A 21598-nucleotide genomic window follows, 5' to 3' on the forward strand; every position below is an offset into this window, starting at 1 on the left:
GCAGTGATGTATTTGTTTTCAGTAACTGACCACTGAGTCACATTTTGTCAAAATTACCTTTTCATCAGTCAAAAGAAATGCTGCACTGCCAACAAATTAATCAAAATAGTACTTTATCAGTAGACATATCAACAACTCCTTTCAGTAAAGTTAAAACTTCATGTGTATTAGTCTCACACTTAAACAAGCCTGGTCTCTTTTGAAACATCCAATCAGTTTAATGCCAGGTACCCTTAATGAAACTGTCTGACCACTTTCAATGAGAAATCCACATCACCCAGGATGCTTCAAAGCTTTTAAGGGCAAAAGCAATCAACAATTAAATGTCATTAGAATAGGCCAATTTGATTCTGAGCACTGATTGGTGCTGTTGTAACATTTCTGTAAAACGGCAGTTAGTCTTATGTGTTTGGGCAGCTAATTGCAAACTCCACCTGTTGATGTGTCGAACATACTTAACGCCAAATTGCTCCCAATGTTCAGCATCTTGTGTGGTAGTTTGCTGCTGTATGTCTGTAAATAAGAAGCAAATTGTAAAGTGCTTTGGAGAATAGGAGAACTTTTTTTTTTTAATTTTGTCAACCTCAAAATTTATAAAATATCAGAAACAGCATATAACACTCTCTACAACATTTTCAACGAAAACTGGACATTATAACCTTCATGAAGGGAGGATTTATTGCCGAGCTGCTGTATTACACTGCACTAGTTTTAAGTTTACCTAATAAACAGGCAACTGAGTGTGTATCCACAATATTTCGCAAAAACACAAATACGACTGCAATATTTCTTTCTGGTTGCAATAATCACGGAAACACTCCATGAGTATCTGTTGGGACTGACAAACTGTCTGACAGTTTGCAATAAGAAATTGGGTTGGGTTTCTGTCCAAAATTAGATATATCAACCAACTAAAAAACAGACATTGGCTCTAAAACTAAGATTGATAGCAATCCTTAGGAGCACAAAGGTGGTAATACTATTCTTCGACATCTAGCTCAAAACAAGCTTGTAAGTCAATACTCTGGCTTCGGAGCCCAGAATAGCATTAAAATTAGTATAGTATGTTTCACACTTGACCACTGAGTGAGTGAGTGAGTGAGTGAGTGAGTGAGTGTCTGTGATTGATTGTGTGTGTGTGTGTGTGTGTGTGTATCTGTGTCATGTGTCATGTGTCAGGGCCTTTGCTTTGCATTGCATCGATTGGGCCTCTCCTTCCTCTCATCCATGCACTCTTATTGTCAGAATGCTGCTGCAGATCGCCTCATATCATTAATTAATTATTCACTAGTAGCCTGTTAATGTTTAATGAGTGAGGCTGCTGCGGTCAATTACTAATGAATTGTGGTCGTGGTGAGATAGCTCAGAGGAGAGACCAAATCAGATACTGTACACTGTGTGTTTGTGTGTGTGTACATGTATAAAGTATGGTTTGGTTAGAAAGTAACTCATTGTTTTCGTTTTTTTAATCATTTTCACCAAATAAAAAGCATTTTAGCTTGCAATGATTTTTACCCAGATTATTTTATATTCCCATCAGTCCAAAAGTTGTGTTTGCTTCCCATTGAAAGATAACATTGTTCAGTGCTGTTTAAAGTAAATGAGATACTCTTGGAAGGGAAAGCTCAGAAAACACCTCTGGTAATATAAAGGGGAGAGAAGTCCCTTAAATTAAATTACAGCGTGTTTGTGCTACAAATAGTATTGCTTTTTGTGAATTTTTGTATAATTATAATTTTTCAATCTAATTTTCACCTCAGATTAAAAATTATTTCAATATCCTAAAGAAATGAGCCTTGAAATTGAATAATTACAGAGAGAAAAAAATTAAGACATTTCATAGAAAAAAAAAATGTTTTTGTAACAACAGTCCATCAGACATGGCAGCAAAAGAAGTTTGGATTTCAAACACCTCAGACAGGAGGTTTGTGAGAAAGTCTAAGTGTGTTTGTGTGTGTGTGTGTGTGTGTGTGTGTGTGTGTGTGTGTGTGTGTGTGTGTGTGTGTGTGTGTGTGTGTGTGTGTGTTGAAGCAGACGAACATGAGACAGGTCAGTGCGTGTCCTGTCAAGTGTGTGTGGCCCGCAGTCTGTTGGCCATGCCTCTGTAACCAGGATAATTAGAGTCCAACCCCCTGTTAAGAGCCATAAACAGCCCAAAACAACATTACCAACCATATGATATGCATACATACACACACATACATACACACACATTTGTAGTTAGGCACCTAAAAAGCATTTAGGACAGCTTTGGTATAACCTGACACACCAGATGGTTTGTCACATAGAACCACCTGAGAAGTTGTCCTTGGAAACTGTTTGGAAAAGGTCAGGTGCTTTCAAAAAATATTTGGCAGGTGATTGGATGAACCATCTGTCTATTACTGTCTGTCACCGTCTTACTTTGTGAGGCAGCTGGATTTGTGGGGTCACAAGATCACAAGATCACATTAGAATCCTCATAGGATGCTGATTGGTCCGAACCACTAAAGCTCATAACAAGCGCATAACTTGAAGCCTGACAAGATGGATTCTTGCGTGATTTCGTGATGTTGTGATCTCACGCATACAGCTGCCAAGGTAAGCTTTCATATGTGTCTTAGTTTCCAAAAGTAATCATTGTTTTCAGTTGCCAGCTACACACTAGCAGACTTCTATGGAGCATCAGGCTTTAACCTCATAATATATGAAAATAAAGGTCATGCAAAAAATACTAGGCTTATTAATTATATGGATCCTATTGGACCAATATCGACACACTGTCTATCCCACTGTCCCACTGTCTATATAGGAATGTTATAAGAATATAACAGGAACTTTCTGTTATGTAAATACATGCAGCCAGTGGATTTTCTGCAATGTGATCCAGTCTGCATGGCTTAAAAAAGGCATTCAGTATCTGGCGTGTGCACATGGAAATATTTTAAGAACCCTTTAACCTTAGCACATAAAATCAACTAAACAAATTTAGCTTGTGCTTAATGCAATTGCAGTGAAACCAAATTAGACAAGCCATCCTATGTCAAGGATGTGAGGTGTTTTTGTTTATTTTTACCAAATGTGGCCCTAAATGTCGCCTCTGTCAGAAACACACACATACACATCAACACACGCTGCACTTTAATCATATCATATGTCAAACAGAAATTGCCAAAAACTGTGACATTGTCATGATGGCTCAAAGGTCCACATTATTAGGAGACCTTTTGTCCACTTGGCCACATCACAAGTGACCACACTAACCAAAGCAAATGGAAGCTTGTGGTTGTAACTAGCTCCGTTGTCTGACCAACATTGGGCACACTTCTAAGCACACTCACCCCTCTGTGTGAAGCTCCATCCATCACAAGGCCAAGACAGGACAGAGGACAATGGGAAATGAAGCATGGCTAATTCTATTAGCGCGGGGACACAAACAATCTGTGGGGAATCAAAGAAGGAAACATAATCCCAGCGGACCCACTTCCTGCTGCATGAGTTGGAGCAGTTCACCATGATGAGGCAAAACGTGAAATTCCTGCACTCTAGCTTTTCCGAACACACATGCATGTGGCCTCATGAGTGTGGACTGTTTCATATAGTGTGCTTCATATTTATCGTCTATCACATCAGTTTTTCTTTCTTTCTTTCTTTCTTTCTTTCTTTCTTTCTTCCTTCCTTTCTTTCTTTCTTTCTTTCTCTCTTTCTTTCTTTCTTTCTTTCTTTCTTTTTTCGGTCTATGGGGAAAGGCCGGGCACAAAGCTCTCTCGCTGAGGGACCCTTATGGGACAAAGCTGGCTTTCTGGGCTTTCTGCATATATGCATGCCATGCAGACAATGAGGCCTTTATTAGAGTAGCCAGCATCTCTGAGCTGGAACGGCAGGGATGAGGGATGAAGTCCGGGAAAGCTGTGACTGACACTGGGCACTACTGTGTGTGTGTGTGTGTGTGTGTGTGTGTGTGTGTGTGTGTGTGTGTGTGTGTGTGTGTGTGTGTGCACTTCCCACCTCATGCTCATGCATGCATGTGTGTCACAGAAGTGTGAAGTGGATGCTCTTACTTCCTCAGTCAAGTAATCAATCTCTGCCCATCCAAAGCTTATCCTCAGAGACAGTTTTCTTATACCATATGGTGTGACACAGTACATACATGGAAAGCACATGAGCTTGTCAGAAACTTCAGGATCCTGTCATCATGCATCTGCATATAAAACAGGCAAAACAACATGCTGTGGCCTGTAGTTGCAATCAAAAACTGCTTTAAGCAAGCCCTCAGACAGTGTATCTCTATGCACTTGACTAACTTTACAATACAGAAATCAGGCCTCCTCTAGACTGAGTGGCTGTGTGTGTGTGTGTGTGTGTGTTTGCAGTGTGTATTAGTGTGTGCATTTGTGTTGAGCAGAGCGAGGACGCTCTGTGACTCAATCATGCGTGAAGAGGATTTTCTGTTCAATAGGAGCTGCACACTTGCATACTTGCATTCTAATGACTCCATGTGCATAATCATACAAACAAGTACAGATGCACAGATGCTTGTGTACATGCACACGCACTTTACACAAACACACACAGACACCACTGAGTGCCACTGTTTCTGACAGAAAAATAGGAAACATGCAGACACCTGAGTGTGTGTGTGTATCATGCATCACGTTACTGTGATATATGATATGCTTCAGACTTACACTTTCAGTCACATTCGTGAGAGTGTTTAGGTTTGGATGAGCTACATATCTAACATACAACCATGAAGGCATTGCCAGGTTTTTCATGAAGAAGATAAAGCATGGACAGCATGTTTAGAGCTGTTTCAGACATCATAGAGTGTAATAATGTGTTAAAAGACTGATGCAGCTTGCATGAAAAAACGGCATGTGAAATTCTCTGTATTTCTCTATATATTTTTGATTGGGGTTGCAAGGACAGACGGATGTAGATTAATTCTGTACGTCATTCTGCACCTCAAACACACATGTAAAACATTCATCTGGGAGCATTTCTCTCCCTCTCTCTCTCTCCCTCTCTCTCTCTCTCTCTCTCTCTCTGTCTCTCTCTCTCTCTCTCTCTTCACTCAGTGAGGCTAGAGTTGTTGTTCTGAGTGGTAAACATGTGCTAAGGGGGGTGAATGGCTAAGTTTTCTTTTTATCCAATAAAAATGTCTCCTTGCCAGATCGATTGTTGTTGCTAGGAGACTGAAGCATCCTTTGGCAAGGGGCTACAGCTCTCCACGTCTGTTGTTTCCCTCCCCATCTCTCTCTCTCTCTCTCTCTCTCTCTCTCTCTCTCTCTCTCTCTCTCTCTCTCTCTCGCTCTCTTACACGCGCGCGCTCACACACACACACACACATAAACACATACACATGCATACACACACACACACACACATCCACGGAGCTGGCGCGCAGAGCAGTGGCGCCCATCCTCTCTCTCAGTGCGACTCCTCCGAGGGATCAGGAGTAGACTAAGTCAAACTTCCAGCAGCTTAAAATTTGTGCGCAACCTTTGAAGGATCCAAGACGTCAAGGTAGGTCAAATAAAACATATTTCTTACTGGTGTGTAAATGTGTTGCAGTCTTAGATTACGGGTTTAGGCGACAGAGTGCAGTGAAAAATTGTCAGTCCGGGACCGTTCGAGCGCACGTCAGCCAATCTTACGGTAGGGAGCAATTTGCTTTGAACTTTGCGCAGGATTTAAACACCCAATTGTACTGCATAAACGTGGTTGCTGTGTATTTTTTTTCTATCAGATGCTCCTACTGATCGCGGGTTGAGATACAGAAGAAAAGCCCTGGTAGCTAATCTCTGCAGCAGATGCATGATAAAGATACAGAAGGTGAAACAATGAGTATCTGCAGTTGCGTATTTTACGCTGCGTTGAGAAGTTATTTGGGTTCAGACAGACCGCACCAAGGCATGTCCCGCAGCTTTCAGGTTCCCGGGAATTGGGCGGGTGGTGCGTCTTTGGAAACAGGCATACAGGTGGATCTGATAACCGGATCTGGTCACTGTTTATCAATGCAATGACTTTCCGTTTGCCTCTAAACAGCCACTCCACAACTTGCGCCAGAGGAGAGGCGCATGGACGAGTACTAAAGGTGCAGGAGAACCAAAATGTCTAAAAATCCACATCAGATGTTACGCATTTAGACTATACAGTCTTCTTGATGCACCTGTCAGTTTCTTATTTTCCCCTGTCGAGCTTAAAGGCGGGATAGACACAGCTCTTAGTCAATGGGTGAAAATATTTCTGCACATCTGTTCTTCCCCAAAATTATTTTACCCCGAACTCCAAGTCCAAATAACACATTTAAATTAAAAAATTCAAGGCCCATGGGCTGATTTTCGTGCAGAGGAGGTGTGTCTTGAACATTCACCAGATTATAGTGACCTTGCTGTTTCCTCATAGTGTTGGTTATTTCTTAATAAAAACAAATCATTATTTATATTGATGCATTTAGTTTTAACTGTATATTTAGTGTGATAGTATCTTCACTTGATGATCACACTGACATGCTTTTTTAGCCACACTTCTGGTGGGCTTTTTCAGACACCATATCTCACACTACTGAGACACTTTGACTTGGTGTTGATCCACCTTCCTTTTTCCCAGATAAAAAGGTAAAGCTCAACTAAAATGGCATACAGCTGACAACAATGTTCCTGTTTTACTGGAGTAGTTGCAAAATAACTAGAATTATATGTTACAAGATTTTGCAAATTATCTTCTATGATAATTACTTACTATGACTAGAACTGTATTGCAGTTTCAATATCAACATCAGAAGATAGAATAACTACAGCAAGAGTAATGAGAATTTTTAATTCACTCTTGTTCTTTATGTGCTCTATTAGAGGGGGAGTGAAAGAATAAACAGTTACTCAGAGGAGGGGGTGGGTAGTGCCTGTACCGCTAAATATATGAGAGATTTGGTTCAATAGCAGACATACAAATGATAATAATAGAAATAATTATAATCATAATTTGTTGTGGGTAGTAATGAATAAAAGCATGAATGAATGCAGAATTTGCATGATTTTCTTTAGGGGTGGGGTCAACATGTTGCATGTCTCAGTGTGTGTGTGTGTGTGTGTGTGTGTGTGTATGTGTGAGTGTGCGTGTGCACATGTTTATTATATTTTTTTAAAAATTTGAAATCTCTGTATGTTGGAGTGTTTTCTTTATTGATACAGTGCAGCTGTGTTTGTGTGTTGTGTCATTCAGTGTAATTTCATATATGTGTTCATTCACGCAGTTTGTAATTCAGTGAGCGTATGTGCGCTTGCGTGTGTGTATTGGAGGGTCAAACATGGTGTAGGAGGGAGTCGTTGTGTGTGGGTGGGCACTGGGTGGCCTTGTTAAACCTTAAAGACATGCTTACATGTTTAGATGTGTTTGTGTATGCACATGTGTGTTTGAAGAATGCGTATCTATGTGCGAGTCAGGGGACGATTGTCTGTCAATGAATGGATTTGGCCTTGAGTTTCAGCATTTTTGTGCTGGTAAATGTGCTTACATGAGCTTGTGTTTGGGCACCTTTATGTGTATGCAAGCATTTGTGTGTGTATGTGTGTGTACAAATGGCCTTGTAGCTTCCACGCAGCACTACTCTCTGGACTGCATGCAGTACAGAACCTCACACTTAGCAGTGTACTAGCACACTGCTCCAGCACTGATTTATTCTAGTTTTATTAGATATGTGAATTGTCAGGGGAGTTATGTGTGGATTTGAGTGTATGACATAGAGTTTGAAAATATAACCAATGCTGGTTGCAGAATCATGGCTCAATGATTTTCCCGATAGTTTCTTGTGATTGATTTTAGCTGTTTAATCTGTTTGAGTGTAGCCAGGTGTTTGATAAATCAGTCAACTTCAACTGGAAGGCTTTGTCCAATCAGAAAAGTGGATGTCTGTTTCAACATCACACAGCTGCCTGGTAAATTTAACAATGTCTTATTGACCACACAGCGCTCAGATTTAAATCCTAGGCACAGAGTTAAAGAAAATAAAGTCAACATGTTTATGTGTAAGGCAGTTCTCTCAGCAAAGCCATTAAAGTGATACTGTGACTATCAAACTCTCAGCCCCTATAAGCTTGAAGAGTACCTATCAAAAGTTTGTTGTTCAGTCCTTCATGGAGCACATGTGGCACTGTGGATTCTAATAGTGACACACTGGAAAACATCAAAATATCCATAGAAATGTCTGACACCACACCTCACATAATCTATTTCTCTGCTTCTATAGTAATAGTATATCATTGGTTTGAGTGGACCCCTGCAAAATCTCACACCAATTTGGCTTTTATTGGGTGTGGTCTTAATCTGAGGAGAGTCCATCCCTGGAAGTGTTTTATAGTATAGAATTCTGCAGCAGCTGGAAGTTTAGGAGATTACTTTTTATGCAGCCTCTCAGAGCATACTATACCTCCGATAAGAATGTGGAATGGCCATTAAAGGATCTGTACAATACAATATCATCCAGATAAAACAGTGTAGTGGACCAGAAGATTTGTAAGTACCAACTTAATGACACACAGAAAACTATGGTCTAGTTGTCACCCTGTAATGACGGCAGAATCACTCAGGTGAAAACATGCTTTCATAATGAAAGTATACTTTTAGCATCTTATCACCATAACCCTGTAGATTGTAATGTGTTTTTGATTCTCAATGAATGTGCTTTCATGTAACTGTGATGTGTAATTTGCCAGTCCTGAGTAATACTTTTTAATATTTAATTTTTACTCAGTGTTTTTTAAGAATTCATTTTCTGAAAAGTACTTTTAGACTTGCACTTCACTTTACCTGTGGCACATGAAGTATTGTTGTTTTTGAGGATATCTCAACTATGCTTATGGTTTAAAGAGTGTGTTAGTGTTGTCACTTGTGAAAGTGTAATTTAAGTGTTACTTTCTTGCAGTATTCATTTACACGGTGTATTTCATGTTGTACTATACAGTAATATACTGAAAGGTCCTGAAAAGTAGATTGCAACGTGTACTTAACTTAAAGCCACTATGAAGAATCTGTATCATTTAAATTATTTAGATGGCATGACTTTTTGTGTGCAGAAAATGAGTGTGTGTTGCCTTCAGTCAAGTTATCCTGGTGGCGGTGTGCTCTGAATACTGTTGTTTAGTATCTATTCAAATTCAAGTGTCTAAATATGCTGGTAAATGAATCAGTATTCATAAGCACTTGGTAAACAAGGAATTCATAAATCAGTAATAACAAATTATTGATGATAATTTATTTGTTGAATATATATTGAAAATTTGTTGAGCATTTGATGTTTTGCAAGAGCATTTAGTAAATATTTTAAAATGTTTAGTGAAACTCTTTTTGCTACAACGGAGGAAAGACACAAAAACACAAAAGCAGTTAATTTATTGTAAATGAACTGCAGCGCTCAGGTTAAACAGTTGGGCGCTGACACAGAGCCAAGGTGGTTCTGGACACTGTTTCACAATAATAATCAATCTTAGAGTTTAACAATGTTTTGTAAGTGTTTCTCTACTTTTAAAGCTCCATAGTTCTCTCCGAAAAGAGCATGTAAGAGTTTCTTAATGTTGCTGTCCATGGTACTGAAGAGGAAGATGAAATCATTTTTAACCTTATTGATTCAAGTCTTTGTAAGCTGTCCTTTGTATTAAAATGCAAAGCATAAATGAAAAAAACACAACACATCAGATGGATTTTATAAGCTTAGAATGGTCACACTGAATGTATTATACAAATGTAACCTAATTTAGTCAATAGTCCGATCATTATTTACAAATTACAAATTAGTGGGTGGAAGTATATTTTAAAAAAGTAAACTTGGTGTAGAGATGAACAAAAACAATAAAGACTTTAAATGCAACATGTGGTTTATTTACAGCCTTAAGGTGTAAGATAAGTTGCTGTTTTAGCAGGGCCAGTAAAACTAACATTGAAACAACCTCTCTCTTTGGTTGCATGGCTTCACCAAAGATAGACATTCATTCATTAAACTGCTCCGCTCCCACATGAAAGATGTTCTTATCGGCTGTAACACCAGTCAATATATATCATATGGGAAAGTGCTATAAAGACTGTGAGATCTATGAATGGTACATTTTCATCCTTCAGTCTGATCTTTCTCTCTTTGGTTTCATGTGTTCATCAGCGCTGAAGACAGTGGAGGGGTGAAGTACACCACATCTGGAATCACACAAGGGGATGAAAACATGGGATCTAATCCCAGTAGAGCCAAGCGGAGTGTAAAAAACGAATAAAAACAAAGGTAGGTAACTCAAAATTAGTGTCTGATTTCATTCAACTATTGAACCAAAAAAAAAATATAAATAAGCAATCATACCAAATTTGAGTTAAGACCAATTTTAAAATGGCCAGTTACATTAATGCAGAAACTAGGACTCATGTTAAGGGGCCAGGCTAGTTCACAAATCCTCAATACCTCCTGATGTTCTTGGCTTTTCATGTTTTGGGGTTTTTTTCAATACTACTGTTGCTCTGCTTCACATGTTTCCTACACTGTTATGCTCTGGTGAAGAAACAGGAAAAGTGTCTGCAAATCACTGCTGCTTCCCACAGCTCACCTCTCATCAGCAACAACAGGCACAACACACACTGATTCACACACACACACACATACACACACGTACCAGCACACACATACACCTTTCACCACTGACATACCCTCTTCTCTACATGCACAGACATTCACACACATACATACACTCAGGGGATGAGGCAGTGAAAGGGCAGTGGGATGTACAGCTGTGAATGGTGTGTCTCAGAGAGAGATCAGACTCTTTAATAAATTATGAGCTTGAGGAGGGAAGCAGTGTGTGTGTGTGTGTGTGTGTGTGTGTGTGTGTGTGTGTGTGTGTGTGTGTGTGTGTGCGTGTGTGTGTGTTTTAGGTGCCTTACTCGTCATGCAGTGGCTACTATCAATACAAAGTGCCATCCTGGAAGTTTCAGAGTGCAGGTAAATAAGCTGCAATACTTCCAGGTTTTGTTTAAGTCTGTTTAAGTTTGATGACAGTTTTAACTGTCTTGGCGCAACAGTTGAGATGACAGCTAATTATTGTAAATTTTGTCAGCTCACCATGGTAATAATCAGACCAAACGATGCAACATTGGGTCAATGTTTGATATAAGCAATCTATACAACAACATGAATCTACACATGCAAGTTCTAGTGCGTTGGTGATGGTGGTGATGGAGTTTGAGTGTGAGTGTACATGTGATATAAGACAAAAATGAAAGATTTGGGTGTTCCTCTGTTGTTCCAGGCCCAACCAACATCACATATAACATGTCAAAATGTTTTACCAATTGAAATTATTTTTACATGATTATATTAATTTATTTGTGCATCATACCATATACTGTACATAAAGCTTTCTGGCAGTTGAAATTCACTTTCAGAATACAAAACAAATCATTACTACAAACATTACAACATGTCTAAAATGTCTTTCGATGATGATGTCTTTTACTTAAGTCATAATTACATTACAGGCACATTAACTGTGTCAATCCTTCTCTCATACTGTTTCAGGCACAGTAACATCCCACAGAAATTCACTCCTAATGCAAAGCTCAAACCCTGTCAACCCAACCACACAGCTTTTCCTTGTTCACTGCTGTGTGTGCATCTGCCACACACCTGGGAATCACTGTAGCCTACATGTGAGCTGTGAATGTCACTGCGAAAAATCAATAAATTGTAATGTGTATCCTCCGCATCCTGCAAATGTGTATTACTAGTTTGGATTATATTTTTAGAATTTTACTGCACGATATTTTCATTATTAAATGTAAAACCGAGACTGTATTTTTTTCTCACTTAGAATATTTAGGCAAATATTTATCAATCAATTATCACATGATCAAACTGAACGCCTAAAGATTATAAGCATCAATATAATGTGTGCAAGTGTCAATCTTGCTATGTTCCTGAAATGTTTAGGTTTCTGCAAAGCAAAAGCAATATATGCAGACAGGTTTGAGAGAGAGCAGTAGGACAGCTTTTAATTGTTTCAGTCAATTTTTATAACACTGACAACCATTGAACTACAGTATGATCATAAAAAGAAGGAGCCATGAATAATAAACAACATTGGATGCTTAAAAATATGCTCTACAACTTGTGTGCATACACATATTTGCTCAAAACATTGTCCAACTGTGAGAAATATCATGATGTCTCAGCACTTATGATTTTGAGATATACACTATACTGTACAAGGCAACAGACAATAAATGACAAGATAAAGACAACACATCCTCATAATTAAACAACAGTGTAGGTCTAAAATTCAACTGGCAAAAAATGACCTATGTTTACGTAGCAGTGCACCCCAAACAACCCATAGGGCCGTAATATGCTACTTTCCAAAACCGTTACAAATCCCTGTTAAAAAATAATGATGTTTTATGATGTGACAACACTGTGGTTAATGTCTGGTTAGGTTTAGGCCCACAAACCACTTGGTTCAGGTTAGGAAAAGATCATGGCTTTGGTTAAAATGATCACCTGAATCACGGTTTATACTTCCTTAAATTTACGTAACCTTCATCATCATGGCAACGGTAGACGCCACAACGTTGCAATTTTTTATTTTTTAAATGTCTTGACTCAGTTGGAAACATGACACTCATGGTTGGATACAGGAGGCAAACAGTGGTCTCCTCCTTCTCCTAATAAGACAAAGTCATCTTATCAAGTCACCTTATACTGACATCATGTGAACTGCGTCACTTCCCCGGGTCATAAATACTACGTCTGCTAGATGGCATTAACGTAACTATAGGTCATTTTTGCCAGCCTGAATTTTTAGACCTATACTGTCATTTTTTTTTTTTTTTTAAATATGCTATGCTATGTCTTCCAATTATGATGAAGACAAATCCAGACCTAATGCAGGAGAGCAAATCAGAAACTAAGTACAACTTTTGAATTCTGAACAATTAATCAGGAATGACTACAGTAATTGGTTTCCACACATTATTCAACCTAAGAGGCTTGTGTCTTTCTCCAAACCAATTATATGTATTCTTCTAACTGTGTGAGGCATACTGTGGTCAGTGCCCACCATTACTCTCTACCTGTCCATTGTAACGCGCTGTACACCTTATGTATCGACTGCGGTGACGACCGACTGGCGGGGTGTGAACATGAATTAAGTAGGATGCAGCAGCACCCGTGCTATGGCGAGGTTGACTGATGCTCCATGATGACTCCCAGGGTCATTACATGACAGTTAAGTTGATAGATGCCATCCACAGAGGGGTAATTCTCCTTCTGACAGGCCTGTCGCCCTCTGCAGTGATGAAATGCTGATCTGATGAATGCTTTCACACATTTCCCAATCCTGGTCTGTTTTTAGGCTGAACAGTCATTTTTAATCATGCCATGTCACATGAATTGTGGGCCACCAAAAGTCAGGGATAACACAGAGAAGACTATGAAGACAACAAGTGACTGAAACTGAATGAGAAGACATAGATCAGATACATCAAGGGCTGGGACCTAAAATTACTTTCACTCTAGATTATTAGACATTTTTTTAAGGTTAATCAGTTAATCATTTGGTCTATAAAATATCTCAAACATGCCAAAATCACAATTTACCAGAGCCCACAGAGGCAACATTTACTTGTTTCGAAAACCCAAAAATATTAAAGTTACAGTGATATAAAACATAGAAAAGCTTTAAATTAGTTTTAAATTAGTTTTATAGAAGCTAGACTCAGCATTATATTTTTCTTTCATTAAAAAATTACTTAAATGATGACATAATTAGCAAAATTATCAGTTCATTTTCTCTCAATTATATCAATCTCAGAGTTAATTAATAGCCCTCATTTTCTACACCATTTTTGGAGATTCAGTAGTGAAATGTGCTCCACAATGTTGAGTGCTCCCACTGCAGACTTTGTGTGGTGCTTGTAGGTTAAAAGCTCTTTTAGTGGAGAATCCTTTTGGAGTACCCACTGCACATGAGAGCATCGTCTAGTCTGTGTGCCCCTGAAGCACAGCAGTTCTTGTATGGGTTAATCCAATTTTCATTACAAATGTACTTCTTTATCTATAATAGCATGAGGATTACACACTTTTAAAATGTGGAACTGCAGTTCTTTTATTAAGCAAAGATCAATGGATTGTACGGTTGAATCTTTTCAATTTCAGCTGTCTGTCAGGTCCAGGAAATCCATTTCTATGTTTCTAACATGATACGGTCTTTAACCTTTGAACCTAATGCAGGTCACGAAATGGACTGATTAATCAATACAGGAACAGGCTGTTTTCTATTTGACTGTTAACGGAACATCAATAGTCATCTGAGATCAGAGTACCTGCCTATTGATTTTGATTGGTAAATGATGATAAATGGGGTTTAACCCAAGTCAGCCGTCGGGACACCTTACACACATTTTTTCCAGTGCTTACACACTGTCAGAAGTCATTAGGTGGCAAAGAGCTCGTCACAAACATTAACTAAATTCTTGTGTGAAACTAGATTTTATTAAATCTGTTTATGCTGAATGGACAGAACCTGTGCGAGTTTTTTTGTTGTTGTTTTTTTTAACCATGTAGACCAGTGTGTCTGCTTTAAATAGGTAGAGGGGTGTGCATCATGTCACTTTTGTTTTTTGTGATATTTTTCTTTCCTATTCATGGATCATCAGTCTTTCCTGCCTAAAACGCACTTCGTAAATAATTAATGGTCACAGCCCATTGCACCCGTTAGATTGTCAGAAGTCTGGGACACCATGTCTATACACATACATACATACATACACACACATGTAATAGTTATGTGATGGTCAAAAATAAAAAAATTTCACACATTTTTAAAAAGGACTACACACGTTCCAGGCACAAGTTCATATTTCCTCAGCACTAATGAGTAGCACTGTACTTATTTCCTTAAACATTAGAAAAGAGAGGGAGGACAGAATGAGAGAGAGATGGAAAGCAATTGGATAAATTAACTGATAAACCTCTGACAATGTGCAGGTCTAATAAAGGGGTCTGAGGTTTATTTTGCTCCATAATAACAAAGCTTCTGATACCTCACTCCCCTCTGTATCTCTAACGAATAAAAAGAAAAGACAGAACTCACACACATGCACATACAGCGATTCCCCATACTGTGAGATTCACGTCACTGGTGCAGCCGTGGGTTCTGTGATCTGCACAATAGACAGATAAACAAGCACACACATACACATGAACACACACAGAGGAAAGAAAACAGACACACACACACATGCACGCCACACACACACATACACACACACACACACACACACACACACACACACACAGGGCCGGGTTGTGGGGCTCTCCTCTCAGTGTACTTCGGTCCATCGACCCTGCATGGCTGCTCTCAGCTGGATACGTGTCATCCACAGCAGCCCTGCCTGTTAGGGGGAGAGTGAGGTCTGCGGAGGGTGTAAGGGAGGTGGAAATAAATGGGGAGAGTAGAGCACCAGCAAAAGGAGAGGGTGGGGGAGGGAGTGGAGAGGAGGGCAGGAGGAAAGAAAGATGCAGGGGTGATGCCATGGAGGAAACAGAGGATGAAACACGAGAAGCAAAAGAGGTGTGCGGTGGTGTGTATGCAGCCTACTCACTGACTTGAACAGGGTCAGAGGTGAAATGGGGTTGTCCGTCAGATGTTACTCTGCATCAAAGCTCCCAGGGAGAAGGGTCACTATTCAGCCAGCTCCTCTATCTGATATTCTCTCTTCTCCTTCTATTGACAGTAAGGTTGTTGTTTACTCACCTTATGTATGTCCCCCATCTCTCTTTGATAGGTGTCTGTGGTGATGTTGTCATGTGCCAGCTGCCATCTGCTCTTATTCTTCTTTATTCAGGTGAGACATTTAATGCCTTTATGATGTACGTGTATGTAATAAGTAAATATGTTGTTCATTACTGAATTAACTGGGAGAATCACTCTCATATCCATCTGTTCAATATAAGGCTTTATGCTAGCTAGTTTTACAGGTGGTTACATACTGTTTCTAACTATTTCTTGGCCAGGCACAGTGACTTTCTGTTGCCTCAGCTGGTTGCCTGGCAACCTCATGGTGACGACATGATTCAAGGAAGACACTGCTTCCTGCCAACAAATAGTCCATCACATAACTGCCCATAAAACTATTAATTGTCATTTTTTCACTTGTAATTTTTACACTTTGATTTTTGCATGGATTAAACAAGATATAACTTGTCAACGAGTGAGCTTTAGAGATGCCAGTATGAACATTTTATTAGCTTTGGGCAGCCTAGCTGTTTCCCCCCAGTTTCCAGTCTTTATGCTAAGCTGGCTTCAGCTTTGATTGACAATGGCATCAATCATACCAATCATATTTAACTTTCAGCAAGAAAGCAAATAAGCATATTTCTGAAAATGTTGAACTATTCCTTTAAGAGACTATGCCAGTGTGTTTGCATGATTTACAAATCACATACAGGGCTTATTGGGGATCAAGGTCATGTCACATTGCATTGGCCTTTTTCATAGAAGATGTTTTGACATGTCACAGTAGGAAGTGTAACCGGTGGTGTCTAACATCATGCGCATTGTGTTTTGATGAAGAGGCTCAGACCAGCATATCTTTGGAGGCGATCTCCGTTTGTTCTGACGACAGAAGTGAATAACAAAATCCTCCGGTCAATCGCGATATGTAACTTGAGCTGCTACACAAATTAAATGACACAGGAATATGTTAGCATACTACACAAGAGGTTTAAGCTACAGTAACAAAAGGGGAGAAGTAAAGGTGGGAGACATCATTTATAGGGGAGTGAATGTAGGGTTACAGAAACTGAGACTCATGTGTTCCACATATTGACTCTGGAGGAATAGCATTTCATGTTCTTACTATTTGCACAGATTTTGTGAAATTGTAATATTACATATTACTAATGTATATTTGACTCTGTTACACATATCTTTTACTACTATATAATTGACACTGTCACAGAAGCACAGCAGTAAATAATAAAACTAATGATGCCTGATTCCCTTTAGCTGTTGCACTTTCATGTCCTGGATCACTGTCACACTGTCACGGCTTACTGGGAATAGAAAAGGGCCATTGTTAATGTTATTAGTAACACCTGTGTTTTTTTCTACTATGACAAGTCAAAATGTCTGCTGTGAAACAGGGCTATTATGGGTATTTCAGGGGCAAGTCTGCCATAGTTGTCAGCAGTTGCTTTTTATTTACACATGGAACAGATGATACAACCAGTATTTACATGTAAAATTTACTGTAAATATTTTCATTTACGAATGAAATAGTTCAAGAAGATCAAATAAACATTGACCACACTGCTACAGGCTTAGACATACCATGATATACTGTAGACACCATGCGATAGAGATAACAAGCTGTCAAGTGTGAAGGAAAATTCTCCAGCTGTGTTCAAGGAAGCTCTGAGGTTTGAGGGTTAGCTGTCAAAGTGAAACCCTTAAATGCAAGACACTAGTCCAATTTTACATGATCATTTTATAGTGTCCGTGTTTGCCTGTCTGTCTTCTGGATTTGATTTTCTGACAGCATATCTTATGAATGCAGTGGTGGTTTGCATGTGACTCTTAAATCTCTGATGTAAGAGCTTCTCCTCTGTTTTAATGGTTTAAATTGAAGTTCCAGGCAATGATAATGTTACTTTAACAAAACAAAGAATATATGTTTGCCATACTGGAATATGTATTTTATGCAAGTTTCAAGTCTAAGCATGCTGATATAATAATAATCTGCTGACATGAGCTGTCATCATGGAAAAAAAGAAAAGTGAGTTCATCAGTCTCATATAGCTGTGACTTATTTTGAAAGAATATAACTCTGGCTTTCTAATAAAGGGGTTCAAACATATACATGCAAAAGATATACATGCTATATATTCCTAAGTGAAGTGCACTGTCTGGCACTTTAGCCTGCTTGGTAATATTTCATGGTCATAAAGAAAGAAGGGACTAAATGTGAAACATTTTCTGTTTCACAGCGTGTGCTTTGTTTGCACAGTTGCTCTTGAGACAGGAAGCTGGGTTTGGGTTCTTTCCAAGAGGTTATAATGAAGCAAACATTCAATTTCAGTGGACACCATGAGAGCGGTGTAAAAATGTGAGAGAAATTTTTTGGCACATTTCTGGGAAATTGATTTCAAAAGCTGACAATTACATTAAAGCATACTGTTAAAGTAAGGCTTTGAGTGAAACTGTTGTTATAGGTTCAGCTCCATAAATACACAATTGTATACACCACAACATACACACCCATGTGTAAGCGCTCAAACCTGCATACACTAACACACACGCTCAGCCACATATCCTGTTTTGTTGCTATGTTGTCCTCAAACCCCAACTCATTACAAAGTTCCTCTTTATGTCAGTTCAAAGTTGCTTCTAATAATGATGTAAGTTTGTTTTAAGAATTTATTTCCAGGAACTCCAGCTATTTCAGTGGAATACTGGAAATCATTCAAAGGGGCTCTACTGTTTTCCCCAATGCACAAACACAAACATACATACAATGGACACACACACACTCACATCTAGCACATGTGACAGCTTGGCTCTGGATCTAAATCTTTCAAAAGCATTATCAATGTTCTTTCTGAAAGAAAAAAAAAAACAGGCACTAAGTTAAATTACATATCCATCAAATAAATGTCAGATAGTCTCCTGTGGGATTTTAACAGGAAACAACTTCTTAAAGCAAAAGCAACAGGGACAAGAGCGACTTCAAAAGACCATATCAGGGTACATCACAAATTTTAATCAGATATCAGCACTCCTGCAATAATTATTTATCATATATCCTGATTCTGTGTGTCTCCTACACATTTCCACACATTAATTCAGATCTCTGTTGGTTGAGAGAGAGGGGAGCAAAGACATAGAAATAGTCTGCTTTTAGGTCAACCCCTCAGAGAAGCAGAGGTGTGTGTTTGTGCATGTGTGTGTGTATGTCTGTGTGTGCATGTGTGGGTGGGTGTTTGTCTGGGTGTGTGTGTGTTTGTATGTGTGTGTCATATTACAGAGCAGAGTGGTAAAGGTATGGCAGCTGCCTGCAGAAAAATCTGAGCTGCCTGCATCTAAGAGAAGCTTTCATCCTCCTACCTGCCCACCAAAGAGGGGAGGCATACTCTCACTCTCTCTCTCTCTCTCTCTCTCTCTATCTCTCTCTTACTCACATACACACACACACACACACACACACACATACATACACAAAGCAGGGTTCGGGCCACAGATGCCAGCAATCAACAGAAATTTCACTACAAGCTTACTCCTTGGTCTAAATTGATTTTCATAGTCAAAACATCAACCTCCAGCTTCTGTCTTATCGCTCCTGAGGACTGGAGAGATTGCATGAGAGACATGAGAGACAAAATTTAAAAGACAAAAGCTATTTCCTACTCTAGGCTTTCTTTTACTGACTTTGCATTAGCTAAATAGATTAAAAGATATAAACAAAGAGAGAAGAGTAAGACCAGGTTATTTATTATATCTTATAGCTGAATCTTGAAGTCATTGACATCTAGCGATTTAGTGTTGCATTTGCATAAAGTTGTGGAACTTGCAAGAAAAGAAAGGTCAAAATCAATGCAGCAGGGGATATGCTGACTTTAATACTCCATTTCCACTTGGTATTGAAATATATCCAGATATCTTATAATGAAAATGCATGTTCTCAGCCAATTCGGCTACATTCTTAAGAAAAAAATCTACCCAACAAGTTGAAAGGGCACCTAACTCCAACTCTTCCCACTATCCCAGCATATACATACAGACAATCCCCTCCTCAGTTAAGCCCATACTGCAGCATCTCTTCCCTTAAAACCTTATATTAAGATTGGTCACAAAAATGGTATAATCAAGATCATGAGAATGTGTCATTATCCAGATAAGATATCCAGATACAGATTGCATGTTAATACCAGGTGAAAACGGGGTCTAGTCCCTCAAGTTCCAAAAACCCTGGTTCCTGCACTTCCCACAATGCAACTCAATAGTAGGCTTTTCCAAGCCCAAGCTTAGATGACCCTATTGATATCTTTAGGGGAAGAAACTCCCTCCAGAGCCACAGAAGATATGGCAGTGATTTTTGCAGGCTCAGTAAGTGGATATTTATAAAAATCTGTGAACTGGTCCTTTAGAATTAAGATTATTGTGTATAGAAATATTTTAGGCAAAAGAGGAGGAATTTTTAGTGAACAAGACAGTCAAAACACAGAAAGGTAGCTTTGATCAAGTTGTAGGATAAGTAGCATCAGCTGTTGTTGGACTCATTGTTGTCAGTTAGCTTCTTTCATGGTAAAATGCATTCAGTCCTCACACACTATAATTATGCAGGAGAGAGGGAGGGCAATAAATCTGATAACACACACACACACACACACATACATACATAGGGGTATAAACTCATGGACGAGCTGAGAATTGTCGGAACAGAGATCAGATTAGAGAAGCTTTTCTGATCTGTGGTATGAGAAGGCTGGGCTCATGTATCAACCAGACATCTAAGCTGGCTTATCCTGATACAACCAGGGGCAAACACACACACACACACACACACACACACACACACACATACAAAAGAAGAAAGTTTACTGTGTGATGTAAGGGAGGGGGGAGGTTGGAGAACAGTGGGGTACAATCTCCAAACAATTCTATATCCCTTTTAGTCATGGCCTGGCTATGGCTGTGAAGCGGAAACAACATTGAGCCCTTGTTAACAGTGTCCCCAAACTACACTAAAGGTCTACTTTGCTGTCTTTATACTTTATAGTGACACTTACAAAAGTATCTCATCCTGCAGCTCCTGACAGCTTTGTGATTTGTCCTGTGGCACGTGGATTGACTTGAGTTATATTTCCTTTCTCCTCTCTTCTCCTCTCCTCTCCTCTCTTCTCCTCCCCTCTCCAAGCAGGACTGATGCCCAGATGGTGTGCCCCTCCATGTGTGGTCCAATTCCGCTCTCCCTGACCGTTTCATGGGCCTCAAACCGACCCAGACATCCACGGCCGCTGCTTCACTCACAAGCCTCACACCTCACCCGTAACCCCTCGCCCCTAACGTTCACCCTACGCCCCTCACCTCCCTCTGTCTCACTCTCCATCAAGCCTCTTCTCACATTTTGACAATCCTAAACTTCCCCTGAGCCCAACATGGTGGCCTGCGTTCCAGCTCTAGTCTTGGTTATGATGTGTCGGGGCGTCTTGCTGTCAGTTGGAGACCCACCTCAGTCCCGCCGGGAGATACGCATCGAGGGTGACCTGGTGCTCGGCGGCCTGTTCCCGGTGCATGAGAAAGGTGCCGGGATGGAGGAGTGTGGCCGTGTGAATGAGGACAGAGGGATCCAGAGGCTGGAGGCCATGTTGTTTGCCATAGACAGAATCAATATGGACAACACTTTGCTGCCCGGGGTCTCCCTCGGTGTCCACATCCTGGACACCTGCTCCAGAGATACCTATGCACTGGAGCAGGTGGGTGAGCACGGTGACTGTACATAAACACTGCATGTTTCTCAATGAGAGATGATTCCAGATAGTATTTAAATATACTTTTCTGTCAAAGGAATCATTTTCTCCTCTTTACTA

General features: G+C 39.6%; 1 protein-coding gene across 1 annotated transcript in view; it reads left to right on the forward strand.

Annotated features, from left to right (window-relative positions):
• The first annotated feature begins 5237 nt into the window (after nucleotides 1-5237).
• Nucleotides 5238-21598, forward strand: part of grm3 (glutamate receptor, metabotropic 3) — a 38354-nt gene continuing 21993 nt past the window's right edge. The window contains exons 1-4 of the mRNA XM_067589593.1: nucleotides 5238-5505; nucleotides 10130-10246; nucleotides 15796-15855; nucleotides 20929-21484. Coding sequence (XP_067445694.1) covers nucleotides 21167-21484 — 318 coding nt within the window. The 5' untranslated portion in view covers nucleotides 5238-5505; nucleotides 10130-10246; nucleotides 15796-15855; nucleotides 20929-21166. The remainder of the gene's footprint in view (nucleotides 5506-10129; nucleotides 10247-15795; nucleotides 15856-20928; nucleotides 21485-21598) is intronic.

Source organism: Thunnus thynnus, chromosome 5 (assembly GCF_963924715.1).
Source record: "Thunnus thynnus chromosome 5, fThuThy2.1, whole genome shotgun sequence".
NCBI classification, from domain to species: Eukaryota; Metazoa; Chordata; class Actinopteri; order Scombriformes; family Scombridae; genus Thunnus; species Thunnus thynnus.